General features: G+C 46.8%; 1 protein-coding gene and 1 long non-coding RNA gene across 5 annotated transcripts; one reads left to right on the forward strand and one right to left on the reverse strand.

The window, feature by feature from the left end:
* Positions 1–5,154: 5,154 nt before the first annotated feature.
* LOC143662075 (uncharacterized) lies at positions 5,155–6,814 on the reverse strand. Its single transcript, XR_013165128.1, has 3 exons — positions 6,380–6,814; positions 6,029–6,289; positions 5,155–5,809 (listed from the first exon to the last, which is right to left on the reverse strand). It is a non-coding gene; the product is annotated as an uncharacterized LOC143662075 (long non-coding RNA).
* On the forward strand, positions 6,155–12,426 carry CXXC1 (CXXC finger protein 1). 4 transcript variants are annotated; one of them, XM_077135466.1, is made up of 15 exons: positions 6,156–6,940; positions 7,662–7,780; positions 7,882–7,982; positions 8,293–8,528; positions 8,620–8,796; positions 9,214–9,240; positions 9,318–9,563; positions 9,733–9,840; positions 9,980–10,164; positions 10,374–10,581; positions 10,661–10,771; positions 10,913–10,962; positions 11,117–11,213; positions 11,727–11,879; positions 11,956–12,426. In XM_077135466.1, exons 1-15 carry the CDS (start codon positions 6,938–6,940, stop codon positions 12,100–12,102), a joined length of 1,968 nt encoding a protein of 655 aa, XP_076991581.1. In that variant the 5' UTR covers positions 6,156–6,937; the 3' UTR covers positions 12,103–12,426. The 4 variants fall into 4 exon arrangements, with proteins under 4 accessions (XP_076991582.1, XP_076991581.1, XP_076991583.1 ...); XM_077135468.1 differs by having other exon boundaries at positions 9,381–9,563; XM_077135469.1 differs by lacking the exon at positions 6,156–6,940 and adding an exon at positions 6,967–7,083.
* The last annotated feature ends 336 nt before the right edge of the window (positions 12,427–12,762 follow it).

A 12,762-nucleotide genomic window follows, 5' to 3' on the forward strand; every position in this document is an offset into this window, starting at 1 on the left:
AGGCTGTCCCATCATCTCAAGGGTCCAGAGACTCAAACCTCAGTCTAATCTTCAAACGGGTTTAACTGGAAGGCAGTCCCTTTGCCCCAAGGGGTCAAAAAACTAAGCCTCAGTCTGACTTCCATTCCTGGGTTTTGGCACCAAATGTTAGGCATGGAGTCATTAAGGATTCCGTGGGACAGCAAGTCAAAGCTGAAAAGATTTATTAGGAAGAGAAAGCAGGAAGAAGCAGGTGGGAAACACAAGTAAAAGAAAAGAAAGTGACTCCAGCTCTATTTCTGAGAGCCTGACTCTTGAAGGAAAAACTGCACCAGGAGGGGAGGGTGTGATGTGCAGCTGCAGGCACAGACAGGGGTTATCAAGCAGGAACAGTCTTTGACTGTATGTCTGTGGTTGTTTATCTTATAGGCATAGCTGCTCTTGCTTCATTCATCTTCTGGTAGCTAAGGTACCAGCATGTCTGGGGCTCTCAAACATCTCTTAACTGTAAAACTTCTGATCATTTATCTTGCTGCTACATCTGGTTCTGCAAAAGAAGTTGAGGGGCCCCTGAGTAAAAAAGTCCCTTTTATATTTAGAATTCTTTTTCTGGAACCTGACACTATGGGTGAAAAGAAACATGTTAATGGTGAACAATAATGGGTAAATCCTGTTGATCTAATAATGTACATACAAGAGTTCCTTTGGTAACTAGTAAGGTACCAGGCAGAAGGAAATTGTGGGTAGGTTTTAAATACCAGATATTCTTCCACTGTAAGTCTTGAGAGTCCTCTATCATGACATTAATCATTAGTCTAGGCCTAGAAAAGGTCCACATAGTTATACATAAAGAGTTCCCATGGGAATAGGGGGCCCCAGATTGATGATAAAAATTTTAACAGGCATTTTTTATTTAAAATTTTTTATTGGAAGTAACTTCAAATTTATAGGATAGTTATAAAAATAATACAAACCCTGCATAGAGAACTTCAAAAACAACCTTAGAAACTCAGATGCACCAATGTTAACATTTTAACATGCATTTTTTTTTTTTGTATAAATTGTGGCTGTATTACAATGTTTTGGGTGACTCCTATTACCCACAGGCCTAAGCACGGCATAAAGGTCAAAGGGCCTAATTTCCCCCAGTTTGTATGGTCTGAGGCATGGGCAAAAATAAATTATTATTATTCCCCCCTTTAATAATATTCATTTAATTCAAGGAAGGCCAATATATGGAACACCTCTTCACCTGGATAGTCACAAGGCTGGCATCTGCTGGTTCCTTGCTCCTGGGCTCCATTGCTTTCAGCCTCTGTTCCTGTGGGCATTCCTAATCTTGGTTCTCTGGGGCTGGCTTTTATCTCTTGGCTTCCCTTGGCTTTCTCCAGGTTCTGGCTTGCTTAATGTTTTATGGCGAGGTCTGCTGGGCTCCAAGCATCTCCAAATATCTGTGTCTCTGTTCTCCAAATGTTGGCATCTGTGCCAGCTCTGCTCTGAAGTTTCTGTTGGCTCTGTCATTTCTCCAAAATGTTTCCTCTTTTAAAGGATTCCAATAAACTATCGAGACCCATCTGGAATGGGTGGCGTCATATCTCCATATAATCAAAAGTCACACCTCCATGGAGGTAATGTAATCAAAAGATTCCAACCTACATTATTGAATCAGGATTAAAAGAAATGGCTATCTCCACAAGATGGAATCAGGATTAAAACGTGGCTTTTCTGGGGTTCATAATACTTTCAAACTGGCACACTTATCTAATCATACACTGGCTTGAGGCAGAACCAATCACAAAGTTTTTACAATTGCATCATCACAAGATAAAAGCTATATAATTATACAATCGTTATCAAAGATCAGGGCTACTGGATTGCAGCTCAAAAATTTCAGGTATTCCCTTCTGGCTATCCCAATATACCAGAAACTAAAAAGAAATATCTATATAATGATAGTAGTGATAATCATTTGTTAAATCTTAACTTCTCTGTTACAACCCCTCCCACTCATTTGATCAACCGTTCACTCTTCAGGGGTATTTGGGCAATGACCATTCTAAATTCTGTATGCTGAAAGGGGGTGACAACATTTTGGGATAGAGCAGTCCAATTAATGTACTTGTAGAGACTGGTACCTCTGGGTTTGAGGGCTTATCTGGTATAGGAATAATCTGGAGTTTTTAAGCTTCTGAAAAAAAAAAAGTAAGTAAAACTTTTATAGACCATAAAACACCATTCAGGTAGCATGTTTCAATCCTACACTTGCTATGCAGCCTGTAAGCCTTCATTTACAGGTTGTACAATGGGAAACCCTTATTCCCCGCCCATCTGCCACTTAGGCAAGAGCATCTGCCAGCAGATTTCAAGGAGTCTTTTTATATTTCCTACTTCACCCGAATGGGCCCTTTGCATTCCTCCAAAAAGGCACTGTGTCTTTACTGGGTCTGTTCACTGCTCCAAATTGTCAATTGGACAAGTAATCCTTCAACACTAGTGTGGAGGCTAATAAAGTGCAAGTATCATTACTACCGCTAGTAGGTTGATTACCACCCTTCCATAGATTCAGTTGGTTAGGTGACAACGAGCCCCTACACATTCCAACAGCTTGCCACACAGCAAAAGCAAGATCAGCATGGTGTCAGTTTTCTTCATTCCTAGTCTCATTCACAACATTGATTTGGAGGTGACAGATGATGGGGAGCCCAGGTGGTGGGTCACTCTGTTGCTAAAAAGCCAACTCTAGACTGCAGCCAGGTGCTTTTAGAGCCTGCAGCTATACCCACAGAGGAGGCAAGGTAGAAAGTTCCATACTCAGCTACTACTGTGTAGGTGAATGAGAAATGGCCTTGTCTCCCTTTGCTCTAGAAGGAACTCAGGGGATTCCATCAAGACTTGGTGAGATTGCAATTAAGCTTTATCTATTTGGCTTTATCTACTTTTGTAGAGTTGTGTAAGGTCATTGGGTTGCCATGGTGTATTTCCCTACAAAATATTAAATATTAAAACCAACCTTAAATTCCTGGGATAAAGCCCCACCTTGGTCATGGTGTATTAACCTTTTTATAAATTATTGGTTTCAATTTGCTAATATTTTGTTAACATCTTGCAGTTGGGTAAAGAATATAACTTTGCTCAAAACGTATTCTGGCTTTTGCCCGCAGCTTCCGGGAGGTGAACTCAAAACCCTTGGAATGTCATGCCTGAAAGGAGTGTCATTGTCTTCCTGGGGATCTTTTGTTACTGGAGTCTAATTATGAAATTTAGATGAGGGCTGGTGACACTAAGAGGTCTTAGGGTGAGGACTGCCCAACAAAAAGTCCAACAATATGATTTAGGGCTGAGGGCTTTGGGTCACATGGTATTAACTTGACCTGCTAAGGGGAACATGGGCAGTGAATCATGCCTACATGATTGAGGCCCAATAAACACTCTGAACACCACAGTTCAGTGAGCTTCCCTTGTTCACAATATTCCATTTGTATTTCCATATATTGTTAACACTGTCCATGGCTCCACAAGGACAGCACAGCTAGAAGCTCTGCATTTGGAACCCTCTTGGACTCTGCTGTATGCACTTCTTTCTTTGGATGAGTTTTTTATTTTTTGTATACTGTATGGTGGGGATCATATTTCATTCTTTTTCCATGTGACTATCCTGTTATTGCAGTACCCTTTGTTGAATTTTGGGAGGGGCATGGGGGTGGTGAGTGCATGGGCCTGGAATCAAACCTGGGTCTTCTGCATGACATATCAGATTTTCTATTTCTTCATGAGTTAATTTTGTTAAGCTTTTTCAAAAAATTTGCCCATTTTACATATGTAGTCAAATACATTGCATTAGGTTTGCATAGATATGTGAATAACATTCCAGTTTAGCATCTGTTGGACCTGTACTGATGGCTTCTTTCTTATTATTGTGGGTCATTTTTTCACATTGTTTAATAAAATAAATCACATTTAAAAGTTACACTTCAAAAATACATTAATTGAACTTAAATGTAGTTAATTAATTACATGAAATTAATATTTATTAATTTATTTTAATTTACTGGATTAGGTGAATTTGAATTAAAATATAAATGTGATAAATTAAATAAAGCCAAATTGAAATTAAATGATACATGTCATTAAATTTAATAATTAAATGAATATAAAATATAGTAAATTAAACTTAATCAATCCCAAAGTAATTTGGGCTGTGAATAAAGAAGTATTTGCAAAGTCCCCTTGGGGGAATGGGTGGAAAGGAGGAAATATTCAACTTCCTCATTTGGAGACTCTGATATTCTCACAAGCAGTAGGGACAACCAAATCAATAGGCCAAGCTCTCCATCTTGGGGTTTGCCCCTATGGAAACTTTATTCCTGCAAATCCTACTTAAAATTAGGCATTTAAGAATCACGTTCAGAGACCCTCTTTTTTTTGCTTAGATGTGTCCTCTCTCTCTCTCTAAGCCAACTCAGCAGGTGAACTCACTGCCCTCCCTTCTACATGGGACATGACTCTGAGGCATGTAAATATCCCCAGCAATGTGAGACAGAAATCCCAAATGAGCCAGGACTCAGTATCAAGGGATTGAGAAAGCAAAAGGGGGAAGAGAGAAATGAGACAAAATAAAGTTCGATGACTGAGAGATTTCAAACAGAGTCAAGAGGTTATCCTGGAAGTTATTCTTCTGCATTATATAGGTATTCCTTTTTAGTTTATGGTGTATTAGAGTGGCTGGAGGGAAGTACCTGAAACTGTTGAGCTTTGTTCCAGAAGTCTTGATTCTGGAAGACAATTGTATAAAGATATTAATTTTTTCAATGTAACTGTGATTGTGAAAACCTTGTGTCTGATGCTCCTTTTATCCAAGGTATGGACAGACTAGTAAAAAAATATGGATAAAAAAGTGAAGAAAGAATAGGGGCGACAAAGGGTAAAATAAATTGGGTAGATGGAAAATACTAATGGTCAATGCGAGGTGTATTGGATGTATGAGTTTTTTCTTTTTTTTTTCCTGCAGTGATACAAATGTTCTAAAAAATGATCATGGTGATGAACACATAACTATGTGATGATATTGTGAGTCACTGATTGTACACCATGCATGGAATGTATGTGTGTGAAGATTTCTTAATGAAAATATTAAAAAAATAAAATTGTTAAATTAGATTAAATTTAAACATTGACTATATTCCCTTAATTTTATTTTGATACATCAACTGGTAATTAAATTAAAATTATATACAATTTATTAACAAGTACATTACAGGAATAAAAACTGAATTATATTACAATATTTAATCCATTACATGAAAAAGTAAATCTAAGAAGTTAAATTAAGTTATATTAATTAAAATAAATTACAATCAAGTTAAGATTAATTAAAAATTAATTAGTAAAGTAAAAATGAGGCAAGTCTTATGCCGTAGATGTAGGACTGTTTTATGGATAAAAATTTCTTTTACAAGGAGAAGGTCCTAGAGCCCATGTTGTAGCCCCTGTACCTTGGTATCTGTGACTGTGTGGAGGGAAATGTGAGGAAGAATGTTTGGGAAAAATAAACAAATCTGACCCCTTGATCCATGAGCCACAGAATGGATTATCAGTAGTAACTCATGTCCAAAGTCACGAAATCCAGAAAAATGTCAACCAAGGTCAAAACATTTATATTCCCTCGATCCCTTCGACCTGAAATAAGGCATAGCATGTCCTTCCCAAGTTTGAAGGGGGATGGATAGAGACTCCAGAATCCTGCGTACAGAGCTCTCAGTCACTTTCCATGGTCACACGGATTAGATCTTTATCCCCATTTCACAGGTGAGTAGACTTCTAGTTCTCTGACCTGTACAAAACAAAAATTTTTAACAACAAATTAATGAACATAATTTATATGAGGAAAAAAAAAACCCACGGGAGAGAATATCGGGACATCCCAATGCAACAAGTGAATCAAAGTGGACATCACCAGGAACCCGGCAAATCTCCATTTTAGGGGTGACGGGAAGAGGATTTAGTGGGGTCTGAAATCTCAAAATCTACTCCGGCTGAGGTGATTTCTTACCAGGGTCCACCGACACGACTGTTTGTGGTCTTTCTTCATTGCTCGTGACTGATCCTGAGCCGAGGGATGAGAACTCCTGCACGCTCATGAGATAAGAGCGTAAAGAGTTCAAGGGTCCAGAGGCTGAACCGCGTACAGTTTGTCTGATGAACAGCAAGGAGTAGGAGTGAAAGGGGGAAGTTAGTGTGGGAGGTGAAGTCAGAGACATAACAGGGAAGACTGGTTTCCTTCGCAGAGCCAGACACGCAGCCTGCAGCTTCCCTATGAATATATGTGCAAGGTAAAAGTTATTGAATGGAGAAATTAATGAAAGGCTTGATCCTGATAACCTTTCGGGAGGAGCCGCTTTACCTGTGAGCTGCTCTGCCACCCGAACCGCGCGTCTACGGCACCAACCGCCAAGATGGCCGGGTCTTCGCGGAAGCCTCGCTTGGGCGTCGCCATGTTGCTTGAGAACGTACGATTCGGCCAAACTACGGAATCAAACGTCAAGATGGCGGCATCTGCTAGGATGTCGCGCAGTAAGTGCGGCCATCTTGCTTACTAACGTTGACGTACTACCCGCGGCCGCCGTACGAACACTACAGACAAGGTGGCGGCGCCTACGTAAAAACAGAAATGTATACGCGGTCATGAATATTGCGAACGTAGGGACACGGCGACCGTACGGATTCGATAGTAAAGATGGCGGCTCCAGAGAAACATTAGGGGCTCTTAGCGGGCGGCTAACTTGTTTGCCCCAGAGCAACCACACAGAGCCTGCGCAGTAGTAATACGTTGTCGGAGGAGCGGCCAGAAGCGGAAGTGGTTTTGGGCGCGTCTGCAACGGCCGGTGACGCTGTGGAGTGTTCTGTGCAGATTCGTAGGTTGTTGGCTAGGTTCGCGTGCGTGTACACCAGGAGCTGAGATATGGTAAGTAGGGGTTCCTTTGAGGTGTTCGGCGGTAGGGTTTGGTAAACTTGGTAATGGTCAGGTTCATCAGCAGACGCACGGGGGTCTGGGGTGAGCCATTAACAGTGGACTGTGGGCAGAACGATGGGGTTCGCTGATGGGAGGTTAGTAGGAATGTCTGGGGGTAATTCCGTGGGGAACCGTGATAGGGGCGTTCTATGAGAAGAGTAGTGGGGGAGTTTGTGATGAGTTGTTGGCGGTCCGTAAGGAACCGTGATAAGTCTTGTGGTGAGTTGTGTCAGGGGGAGCTGTGATGGGGACAGGGACTCTGGAAGATCTGTGGGAAACCATGAGGGGGGGAATCTATGGGGTAAGTCATGTTTTTGATGATCAATCACGGGGGCCTGTGGGTAGTCACCATGGGGAGTGTGTGTGGTAAGTGATAAAGTATTTGCAATGAGCCCTTATGAGGTTCTGTAGATAGAGTGATAGGGTGTCAGTGGAGTAAGCGATGGGAGGTCTGGGACAGAGTGATGGGGGACTTATAAGCAGAGAAAGGGGTTGTCAGGGGACGAGTGATGGGGGAAGTCTGTGGGGACCATGATGGAGAGATTTATGGAGAACTGTGATGGGAAGTCTGTGGGCAGAGGGATGGGGACCTGTCTTAAGCCATAATGGAGCCATGATGGGGGAATGTGGCACCATGATGGGGGTTCTCTGAGGAGCCATAATGGTCTCACAGGAGGGAGATGGTTCAGATCCTGAGCCTCCAGATGCTGGTGAGGACAGCAAGTCAGAAAATGGGGAGAATGCCCCCATCTACTGCATCTGCCGTAAGCCAGACATCAACTGCTTCATGATGTGAGCCAGGGAGAGGCGGGTGGCGCTGATGCCTGTGGAGGCTGGGTGAGATCAGTGGAGTGGGACCCTCACACCTCCATTACCGACTCCATCCTCTGCAGCGGATGTGACAATTGCAATGAGTGGTTCCATGGGGACTGCATCCGGATCACTGAAAAGATGGCCAAAGCCATCCGGGAGTGGTACTGTCGAGACTGCCGAGGTGAGGGGGGTGGGGATGGACAGGCAGGTGGGGCTACAGGGAGGAGGAGGGAACCATAATGTTGGGGGAGGGAGTGTCACAGGGAATAGTGATGATGTGGGCAGAATGATTGTGGGTTTATGGTGAACTGGAGTGGGGTTTCCATTGAAAGCCATAACAGAAGGTCCCACAGAGGAGTGCAGGTCTTCCTTGGAGCAGGATAACAGAGCTATTGGGTGGGACGGAAAGAGAAGAAAAAAGAAGAAGGAGTTCTGGGACCATCCAAACCTCCCAATGCCTACTGGTCTTAGCCCTGCCCTCCATCTCACAGAGAAAGACCCCAAGCTGGAGATCCGATATCGGCACAAGAAGTCTCGGGAACGGGACGGCAGTGAGCGTGATGGCAGTGAGCCCCGGGATGAGGGTGGAGGGCGTAAGAGGCCTGTCCCGGATCCAGATCTGCAGCGCCGGGCGGGGTCTGGGACAGGGGTCGGGGCCATGCTTGCTCGGGGCTCTGCTTCGCCCCACAAAGCCTCTCCACAGCCCTTGGTGGCCACACCCAGCCAGGTGAGTGGCTGTGGTGGTTGAGACGGGTAAGGTGGTCCCATCTCAGGTCCTGCCTGGGTTCCTGATACCTGTTCTGGGTATTTTCCACCAGCATCACCAGCAGCAGCAGCAGATCAAACGGTCAGCCCGCATGTGTGGTGAGTGTGAGGCATGCCGGCGTACTGAGGACTGTGGCCACTGTGACTTCTGCCGGGACATGAAGAAATTTGGTGGCCCCAACAAGATCCGGCAGAAGTGCCGGCTGCGCCAGTGCCAACTGCGGGCCCGGGTGAGCATGGGCAGAGCTGGCCAGGGTCAGTGGTATGGGGACAGTGTTCCAGGAGGCTAAGAATGGGTGGGCCAGGTCGGGTGGGGTCTGTTTGTATCCAGGCAAGTGAGAAGGAGCTTGGCATGTCCAAATTGATGTGGCATGACCAGGTGTGCTGGGCTGGTAGCAGGGTCCCCCCTCCCCCCAGTCTTGGGTATGTTTGAGTGGGTAGGTGGGACCAGGTATTTCTAGGTGTTTGAACTGTCAGGGCAATTGGAACAGGGTTGAGCATGTCTTGGTGGGAGGGCTGGAACCAGTTATGTCTGGGGAGGCAAGGCAGAGCTAGGTGGGTGGGACAGGCACTTGTGGGAGGGGGCTAGGGTGGGGCCACCCCCTATCCACCTGGGGCTGACCTGGGCCTTCCTCCTGCCGGCACAGGAATCGTACAAGTACTTCCCTACCTCGGTGAGTCCAGCCCCCCAGGGTGGGGCGGGGCATGCGGGCAGGGCGGTCAGGGCCAGTCCTGAGATTCTGCCCCTCAGCTCTCGCCAGTGACGCCCTCAGAGTCCTTGCCAAGGCCCCGCCGCCCACTGCCCACCCAACAGCAGCCACAGCCATCACAGAAGCTGGGACGCATCCGTGAGGATGAAGGAGCAATGGTATCATCAACAATCAAGGAGCCACCTGAGGCTACAGCCACACCTGAGCCACTCTCTGACGAGGACCTACCACTGGATCCAGACCTGTATCAGGACTTCTGTGCAGGAGCCTTTGATGACCACGGCCTGGTGAGCAGGCTGGAGTATCCTGTGGTGGAAGGGTGTGGGTTACAGAAGCAGAGAGTATTCATAGTAAGGGGAGAGAGAATAGAAGGAATGGAAGGCCGATTTGGAAATGAGTAGTTGATGGGGTTGTCGTAAGTGGGGCAGAGAGGTCTCTTCATGCCTCCACTTGCAGCCCTGGATGAGTGACACAGAGGAGTCCCCATTCCTGGACCCTGCACTGCGGAAGAGAGCAGTAAAAGTGAAGCATGTGAAGCGTCGGGAGAAGAAGTCTGAGAAAAAGGTGATGGAGTGGGTAGAATGGGCTTCAGGAAGCCAGAGGTCAGGGGCTTCCTCTGAGAAGGAAAAGGGTGGAATGGAGGGGGAGCAAGGTTCTGGGGCTGACTCGACCCTACTTTGATCTCACCTGCCTTGCCCTACAGAAAGAGGAGAGATATAAGCGACATCGGCAGAAGCAGAAGCACAAGGACAAATGGAAACACCCTGAGCGGCCAGATGCTAAGGATCCTGCATCACTACCACAGTGCCTGGGACCTGGTTGTGTACGTCCTGCCCAGCCTGGTTCCAAGTATTGCTCAGATGACTGCGGCATGAAGTTGGCAGCCAAGTAAGTCATCTATGTGTCTACTGATGAGTCACCTGTCCACTATTCAGTCAACCAAATACCCGCCTATCCACCTACCTACTCATCCTTCCTTCCACCTATCCACCATTTAGTCACTTTGCCATTTTGCCATCCTCTGACCACCACCCCACTTATGCATCTTGTTGCTTACTACCTTTTATGCCTGCATCTCACCCACTGCCACCCTGCAGCCGCATCTATGAGATCCTGCCCCAGCGCATCCAACAGTGGCAGCAGAGCCCTTGCATTGCTGAGGAGCATGGCAAGAAGCTGCTTGAACGCATTCGTCGTGAGCAGCAGAGTGCCCGCACCCGCCTTCAGGAAATGGAGCGCCGATTCCATGAGCTTGAGGCCATCATTCTACGTGCCAAGCAGCAGGCTGTGCGTGAGGATGAGGAGGTGAGCAAGTGTGGGCACAGCAGGGCAGGGTTCAGCATTTGGTCCTGCTTGGTCTCATCGTTTCTTCCACCCCATGCAGAGCAACGAGGGTGACAGTGATGATACAGACCTGCAGATCTTCTGTGTCTCCTGTGGGCACCCCATCAACCCACGTGTTGCCTTGCGCCACATGGAGCGCTGTTATGCCAAGGTCAGGGTGTCAGCCTGAGGGGGCAGTTGGTGTGGGAATATCAGTGGGCCCTTGGGAGATAGAATTTGTTTTCTGGGTATTGTTTTGGGAGGGCATGCAGCACACATCCACACTTCCGTCCATTTGTGCTCATCCCTCCAGTACGAGAGCCAGACGTCCTTTGGGTCCATGTACCCCACACGCATTGAGGGGTGAGTGTGGGCGCCACGTGGAGTTAGAAAGGGGTTGTAGTTGGAGTCAGGAGTGGAATGTGAGTGAAGATGGGGCAGGACATGGGCATGGGCAAGGTTAGGTGGGGTCTTCCTTCTTTCCCTCCACCACTCTCTCTCTGCTCCAAACCCTTAGGGCCACGCGACTCTTTTGTGATGTCTACAATCCTCAGAGTAAGACATACTGTAAACGACTTCAGGTGCTGTGCCCTGAGCATTCACGCGACCCCAAAGTAAGGTTTCCCTTCATCATCTCCAATTCTTTCCCTGCCTTTCTGCCCCACATTCATCCCTTCTTTCCTGACTTTCCTACCTTCCTTCCCTTTTTCTTACCTGACCACCTTCCATTCTACCCATTTTCCCTGCCTCCTCACCCCCCTATTCCTCCCAGTATCCCTCACCTCATCACCCTTCATTCCTTTTTCCTTCCTCACTGCCTCTATTCTTAACTTTTTTCCTGCCTCATCATCTTCCATTCTTCCCTGTCTTCCCAGACCATCCTCCATTCTTGCTTTCCTCACAGACCCTTCTTCATCTTCTTTGCTTGACTTCCCACCTCCCTGCCTGAGCAATCTGTATTCTTCTACTTTGTAGTCATTGTCCTCTATTCCTCCCCTTTTTCCTGCCTCCCCACTCTTCCCTACTTTCTGTTCTTCATTCTTTTCCTCCTCCCTCCTTGACCAACCCCATTCTTACCTTCCTCCTTGCCTTACCACCTTCCATCCCCAACCCTGGTCTCCCTGCAGGTGCCAGCCGATGAGGTATGTGGGTGTCCCCTTGTACGTGATGTCTTTGAGCTCACAGGTGACTTCTGCCGCCTACCCAAGCGTCAGTGCAACCGGCATTACTGTTGGGAGAAGTTACGGCGTGCTGAAGTGGATCTGGAACGTGTGCGCGTGGTAGGTTTTGGGGCTGGATGTGGGGAGAGGCAGGGCTTCAGGAGCCCCGTTTCATGGCCCCACATTTTTCCTACAGTGGTACAAGCTAGATGAGCTGTTTGAGCAAGAGCGCAATGTGCGCACAGCCATGACAAACCGGGCAGGGTTGCTGGCCCTGATGTTGCACCAAACGATCCAGCATGACCCACTCACTACTGACCTCCGTTCCAGTGCTGACCGCTGAGCCTCACCTGCCCAGGTCCCTTCACACCCTGCATTCCAGGCGGGGAGCCACTCTGAATTCTCCATATGTCTGTTTCTTCATTCATCTGTTTCTGCGACGGTCCCTGAGTTTCTACTTCTGCCCATCCATCATTTGACTGCCCATCTGCCCTGACCAGAGGATCTCAGTATTTCCCCTTGGATTTGTCTTATCCCTTTGTTTCTACATCCTCTGTGCCTGGGTCAGACCATGGAGTCTGCCCATGTTATCCTCCCTCCCTCCTCACTGAGTTTTGTTAATAAAATTTGGAAGAAGCAAGGAAGAGAATTCCTGATGACCTCTAAACTCGTCTGTGGCTGAAACTGCATTCCCCAATCCCTGAGAAGATGGGCAGTGACACACCTGTATACTCAGGAGGGGCTGCAGTACATGTGTAGTGAGCAAGCATGCGGTTGGCCCTTAAGCTGATCTTCAGGAACCCCTTGGGCTGTTGGCGACAGTAACCTGTTCACATTCTGTTGTTGGGACACTGGGTATAGTCAGCGCTCATTCAGTGTGTGGCTGACTTACCAGCTACTGTGTGAACGTTAATATTCTCCAGACCAGAGGTGTATTCGACGGTGGATGCAAGGCCTCCTTGCTCCCCCCCCCCCCCCCCCCGTAAACTCTTCTTGAGACTTG

Source organism: Tamandua tetradactyla, chromosome 18 (assembly GCF_023851605.1).
Source record: "Tamandua tetradactyla isolate mTamTet1 chromosome 18, mTamTet1.pri, whole genome shotgun sequence".
Lineage (NCBI taxonomy): Eukaryota > Metazoa > Chordata > Mammalia > Pilosa > Myrmecophagidae > Tamandua > Tamandua tetradactyla.